Source organism: Microplitis mediator, chromosome 7, assembly GCF_029852145.1.
Source record: "Microplitis mediator isolate UGA2020A chromosome 7, iyMicMedi2.1, whole genome shotgun sequence".
NCBI lineage: Eukaryota > Metazoa > Arthropoda > Insecta > Hymenoptera > Braconidae > Microplitis > Microplitis mediator.
Window position 1 is genome coordinate 12,510,359 of NC_079975.1, and position 7,408 is coordinate 12,517,766.

Here is a 7,408-nt window from a genome sequence, read left to right on the forward strand (position 1 = left end):
TATTAGTATAAATTTTATATATAATTTGTATACATTTACTATCACAATAATTATTAGTATAAATTTTATATATAATTTGTATACAATTACTATCACAATAATTATTAGTATAAATTTCATATATAATTTGTATACAATTACTATCACAATAATTATTTGTATTAATTTTATATATAATTTGTATACAATTACTATCACAATTATTATTAGTATAAATTTTATATATAATTTGTATACAATTACTATCACAATAATTATTAGTATAAATTTCATATATAATTTGTATACAATTACTATCACAATAATTATTTGTATTAATTTTATATATAATTTGTATACAATTACTATCACAATAATACTGTCAGAGAAAATCGATAGAAAATCCATAGGAAATTGACAGAAAACAAAAACTTGTTGCTGTCATAGAAAATCGATAGAAAATCAATAGAAAATCATTCTGTCAGTTGACCCTGCGGGCCAGCCCCAAAACTTTCCGCTGTTTTCGAGCTCGCTGAGCTCGAAAACATTATTGTAATTACATTTTCGAGCTCTTCGAGCTCGCAAATACTTTTGTATGTCATTGTTTTGTAAAAAACCATTTTTTAGCATTTCCTTCTCCCACGATATCTCGCGAACGAATTAACCGATTTTGATGGTTGAGGTGGCAATCGACGCGTTTTATCAAGTTCTGAAGCTGATTAAATTTTGAAATTGATTCATTCAGCCGTTTTTGAGAAATTTCAAAAAAACCAAGGAAAAATTTTTTTTTGAATTCTTTTGTTAACGGTTTCTCTTGAACGAATGAACCGATTTTGATATGGTTGAGGTGGCATTCGACGCGGCTTATAGAGTTTCAGAGCTGATTAAATTTTGGAATCAATCCATCGATCAAATTAAAAGTTATCCAAATAAAACATTTTCGAAAAAATTTTATTTTTGAAATATCTCTGAACGCACCCTACCGATTAAGTTCAAATTTTCACGGCTTCAAGACATTAACAAGCCGCGTCGAATGACACCTCAACGATCAAAATCGGTTCATTCGTTCAAGAGTTATGAATATTTACATACATACATACGTACGTACGTACGTACGTACACACATACATACACTCGGACATCATCGTGAAATTAGTCAGAATAGCTTCTTAGGACATCGAAACGTCGACATCTGATGGAAATTCAATTTTCGTAAATCGGACCGAAACCAATAACTTCCCGAATTTTTGAAAATTTACAATTTTCTTAGCGGGAAGTTAAAAATTCCCTTTAAATGAATTAAAAAAAATTCATCATATCATTACGTACTTTGCGTATTATTTTATTAAAATTTTTGAAGTAACCAAAACTGGTACTAAAGTGGCCAAAAATGGTACTTCTATCCTATATGAATTATAAAATAAAATTCAAATAAGATATTGAAAATAATACACGGATCAATGTCCAATAGAATGAATCAATTATTCTTGAATTATAATTATTATTTAAAATATTGGACCTAATAAAACATAAACATATATGTTAATTATAAATTTATAAATAAAAAATGCATCTGGATTTGATTTAGGCTGTATTTTTATTCATCACACAAGCATTAATAATAATTAAGTTACAATAATAATAATCCGAAAATTCCCATAGAATCCAATCACATGCGACAAAAACGGCATTGAAACCAATACAGTATATAGGATTCTATGCGGTTTTTGTCGCAGTTACGTGGATTCTACAAGAATTTTTGGACAGGGTATATACTGATATACATCATGATTAGTTTCGATTAAAATTTAGTTTAGTTAAATTGATAATATTTAAAATCTATAAACTATTTTTAAACAGATGAGATTATATTGTTTATTAGTATGTGTTAAAAAAATTATGTCACTAATTTTACGATTTTATGTTGAAGCTTAAATAATTATAACTCAACTATTCTTTCTAAACATGAATAAGTCAATATTCACTAATTCTGAGTGCCAACCGAACCACTTTTTGAAATTAGTGGTTCGGTTTGCACTTGGCATTAGTAAATCTTCACTTATTTTCACTTATTCATGTTTAGAGAGTTATTAGAACTTAATTATTACTGGCCACAAATAGCACTTCTATCTTAAGTCAGTACATTCAATATAATCGTTTCATACAAATTAAACTCGTAAAATTCATATATAATTATTATATAACGAGTCATACAAATTTTTTAAACCCAATCAATCCGCCAAAGCACTCACATGATAATGGTAAATTCATAGGGAAAGTCTGTAATACCGACTGTCAGCAAAGCTTAGAAAATTTTACTAAAATGGTCATTCGTATAAAATGTAATTCTGAAGAATTGGCGTTCATAGTTTGAAATTTCGGAAGTATTGGATTTCTGAAATATTGTCATTCTAAATATTGTTAATTCTTTATTACGAAAGAATGAATATTGTAAATTCTGAGTATGTGTTGATATAACGATTAGAGATTCGATGTTTTTGACAAGGTGATAATTTGTCATTCTGAATTATGAACCATCTTTATTTTTTACATTCCTAACTGTGAGTTTCTGAAGTTGGTATACTTCTGAAATTTTTACTTTTGACGGTGTGCCTGCAAGCCACCAGGACGTAACACGAAAATCAAAAGCTTGCTCTGTTTACTTACCATTTTTAAAAATCTACACGAGTATTTTTTTATTTTTTCGATTATCGATTCTAATTCCTGAAGTTAGCCGACATCAGACATTTTTTAATTTAAAAATTCTCTAACTTTTGAAAAAAAATGTTTTTTTTAAATTGAAAAAAATACTCGTGTTTATTTTTCTGTAATTTAAACGAGTAATTTTTCAAAAATAAAAAAATATAAATACATTAGTCATAATTCAAAAACTAACATTTCAATCATGTATTTTTTGATTATAGATTAATATAAAAATTAAAAGTTTGCTCCACTTAATTATTATTTTTCGAAATCTACACGTGTATTTTTTTATTTTTATAATTTTAAATTCTAATTCCTGAAATTAGCGGCTGACCCTGACGTCCTCCCGTGGAAAATAGATAGAAATGTAATTTATATGAAAAAAATTTATTAAACTAGTAAATAATTAGAAATAAAAAGATAAAAATGAATTTTAGGTTAAATCAATTGTTTTCAAGCCCTTCTCAATAAATAAAGCGGTTAGTTAGAAAAAAAAAGAAGGATTGGAAATTCGTACGAATGTAAATTTGTTCGAAAAAAAAACTATAGTAAAGGTATGTTACCCAGTGAAAAGTTACTAGACGGTGTTGTCGATAATGTAGCTTTCCCAAAAAATAAGTGAGTAAAACAGTGAACTGCTTATAAAACAGAATTTTATTTTTAAATTCTAATATAATATATTTCAATATTTATATCTTTAAAATTATTTTAATTGTCGTATAGTTAGTTTTTATTATTATTTTACAATTTATTATTATTGTGATTTTATTTTGTTGTTAATAATCGTTTTTATAATAATAAAAAACTTATAACTCAATATGTATTTTTCATCAAACTTTATTAACTTATACATTTTATTGCAAAACGCAAATATATATATATTAATGTTATTATTATTATTATTATTATTATTATTATTATTATTATTTACGGAAAAATTTTTTTTTAAAAGCTTACATGAGGTGCACAATCCAAACATTTGTTGTACTCATTAACAAATATTAATTAAATTGAGAACAGATATTAATAGATAAGAATTAAAATATTATTTATCTAGAACAAATATAAAGTTCTCATCATCATCTTCATTTATTGTTACGTATAAACTGTCATTTATTGCAACTAAAAAAAAAATATATTTTTAAAGGTAACATAAATATGATAAATATCTGACAGGCATACATTCAAATTTTATATTTAGGGGTGTGCGAATAATTCGAACTTACGAATTATTCGTTCCGAATCGAATATTAATATTCGATTCGAAATCCGAATCGAATAATTCGAATTTCCGAATTATTCGAAAGTTCCCGAACAATTCGAAAAAATTCGAATAATTCGAAAGTTCACGAATAATTCGAAAATTTTCGAATAATTCGCGAATAGTTCGAACAATTCGCGAATTATCGAAATATCACTGGATTTTCTATTGTTTCTAATTTGAATCCCATTACATCGTGTATCAAAATATTCTACTTACGAATAATAGTATACTTTTTGATTAAAAATCAATTATCCGGAGAAAACAATTGCTCAATTTCAATTTATGTTCATCTCTGTTAGTAACATAAAAAATCTAGATACTATTATTGGCAAGAGATCTTTTCAATTCATTTTGGTTTTATAATTATTAATTTCCGTTTGAAAAAAAATAAATAAGAAAAAGGTTACACATGAAATATTTTAAAATTCTCGAAATTAATTTCTACGAGTTTTTTTATAGAGAATTTTAAAATATTTCATGTATAATCTTTTTCTTATTTATTTTTTTTTCAAACGGAAATCGATAATTATAAAAACCAAAATGAATTGAAAAGATCTCTTGCCAATAATAGTATCTAGATTTTTTATGTTACTAACAGAGATGAACATACATTGAAATTGAGCAATTGTTTTCTCCGGATAATTGATTTTTAATCAAAAAGTATACTATTCGTAACTAGAATATTTGATACACGATGTAATGGAATTCAAATTGGAAACAATAGAAAATCCAGTGATATTTCGATAATTCGCGAATTGTTCGAACTATTCGCGAATTATTCGAAAATTTTCGAATTATTCGAATTTTTTCGAATTATTCGGGAACTTTCGAATAATTCGAAAATTCGAATTATTCGATTCGGATTTCGAATCGAATATTAATATTCGATTCGATTCGATTCGAACGATATTCGCACACCCCTATTTATATTGTTATTTAAAATGATTACTTTCACTTAATTATTAACTTATACGTCGTATAATAGTAAAACTTATTCATAATGTAATATTATTAATTAAGGAAAATATGCTCGTCGAAATTCTGTATCTTGATCGCAAGTCGGACAATTGTTATTTCCCCGAGCAGTCCGTTCATTGGAACACATTTGACAGACACAAATATGTAAACACGGGATACAAATAATATTAATAGTATTAATATTACATATCTCGCATATCATAAATGGGAATTCATCGCCATTGGGATTTTCTCGGAATTCCCCTTCATGAAACGTTGCTCGCTGATTGCAAAAAGGGCACTGCAGTCTTCGATGTTCAGCATTTGCTGCATCTTGTGCGGATTGAGAACACACAGAGCACATCTGAACATGTAAGCAGGGTACACAAACAATTCCAATTGGATGTTCATTACAGAGTTGACAAATCATCGGGCGATAATTGTTTTGACCTAAGAAAAGGTAGATAGGTATATATGGCCATGCACAAAAAAATAAAAAGTTATTGAGACTTAAATTTGACTATTAAAGGAGAAACTCACCAGGTTCGTCGGCTACGACTTCTAAATTTTCATTTGCAACACCAACTTCTTGATTTTCTGGAAGTAAAGAATCAAATTCTTTAATATTAAAAAAAATTAATTATTAAAATTTATACTATTAAACTTTAAATATTTTTTTAAACACATCATCCCAAACAACATAAAATAAGTTAATTTTTTTTTGTTTACAAATGATGAAAAATATGAATTTAAAATGTATCATACCGCTTGGGATATACTGTTTTATAAATAATATGGGATTTTAAGCATATTTAGTGCAATGCCTATATTTATTTATTTATACCATCTCTTTATTAGAGTTTTAATATATAACAGCAATTGTTAGTTGATAATTATTTATATATTACCATTATTTTGTACTTCGTTGATAACTAATTGCTCATCAATTAATAATTCAGAGTTATATATTAAATCGTTAAAGTAGTTTTGTTGTAGGTGTATCATTCTTTCTAAAAATTCATTAGCAGTTATTTCTTGACGTGTCAACAATTTCCATAATCGTACTAATAATAATTTTTCAATGCATAAATGATGAGCTCGAGGGAATCGAGTAATGACTGCTACAGGATTTTCTTGTAATTTTCTTAGATCACTTTTGGCTGCATTGATATACAGAATGTATTTTTCTAAAAAAGCAAATTTTAATTATTAGAATTATAAAATTACTCGTGAATAATTTTTAATTATTCATTTAAAATAATTTCATACTAACTCAAAAACTCCCAAATTGTTGGATTTGCACCTAAACGATTCTGAAAATCTCGAGTTAATAAAATTCCCACGTTAGTGAGTCCCATCGGAGTATTAAATAAGCTTGTTAAATCCATAACATTTTCTTGAATCCACACATTGTTGATGTAATTGATGAGTCGATTGAGTTCATCACGTACCATGGGATGTAAATGATTAACTAACTCAAGAAAAGCATTGTCTATTTCGTCTGCAGGTAGAAGTATGATGTTCATGACTTGTTGAATAAATTCGCGATTCGAAATGTTCCCAATGTTAATATCCAAATTTTGAGCATTTTGATGAATAATCTAATAAATAAAAAAGAATTAAAATTTAAAGTCTGTTATTAAGAGTATACTTATTCATTTTTTATTAATTTCAAATATTGACTTACACGACAAAAGCTGTCGTATGTTGCAATTACTTGTGCATTTGGAAAAGCATTTTGAGCACAAAGTCTTAAATCGAAGTCTGCATAAATCACCGCTAAATCACCAGTTATAAATACCCGACGGATTTCGTTAAAAACGTCTGTAGAAGTAATTTGGTTTCTTTCGGACCACAGAATAGTTATTATTGGAAATATCTGTAAAACATAAGATTTATGAGTATAAAATTGTTTGGTTATAGTTTAATTAATAAAAATTTATAAAAAACTTACATTGTTGTTGTACTGAGCAGCAACGTACGTCAATAGACGTGTGTTATTTATCACTGGAATCACGGTCGTTGTCGTACTGATAAAAATTGTGTCGAATTCAAAAGAAGTGATAAATCTAGGATCACCTAAAATAATGGCGTCGTTATTGACAATTACAACTTCAATCATACTGTCATCAGCATAACGTCTCAGAAGACGGAAGTTTGGGTCATATAGTGTATGTCTTAATTGATCATACGTGTTAATAATTGCAGGAACAAATCTACTACGCGCAATATTCATATGACGCCCAATAATTCCGAAAGGAACAGCAGTGCTTATATTTACAGGGTATCTAAAATGTCATAAAAATAAATTTTTATAAAGTTAATTTTGTCAATTTTCGTAAAAAACTTACAAAGTTGCGATTTCACTGTATATTTGATTTAATGGTATAAAAGAACGTCTTGCGGCTTCTACTAGTTGTGATTTGAATCTTTCTTGAACTTCACATACTGCATTGACTGCGTGTCGATGTGGACGAGTTAATATGACTGGATTGTTACCTTCCT

The 7,408-nt window shown here is 27.2% G+C and overlaps 1 protein-coding gene across 1 annotated transcript; it reads right to left on the reverse strand.

The window, feature by feature from the left end:
* Positions 1-4,961: 4,961 nt before the first annotated feature.
* Positions 4,962-7,408, reverse strand: LOC130671240 (uncharacterized). Its single transcript, XM_057475009.1, has 7 exons — positions 7,255-7,408; positions 6,858-7,191; positions 6,591-6,782; positions 6,177-6,504; positions 5,812-6,090; positions 5,444-5,500; positions 4,962-5,353 (listed from the first exon to the last, which is right to left on the reverse strand). Exons 2-7 carry the CDS (start codon positions 7,137-7,139, stop codon positions 4,962-4,964), a joined length of 1,530 nt encoding a protein of 509 aa, XP_057330992.1. The 5' UTR covers positions 7,140-7,191; positions 7,255-7,408.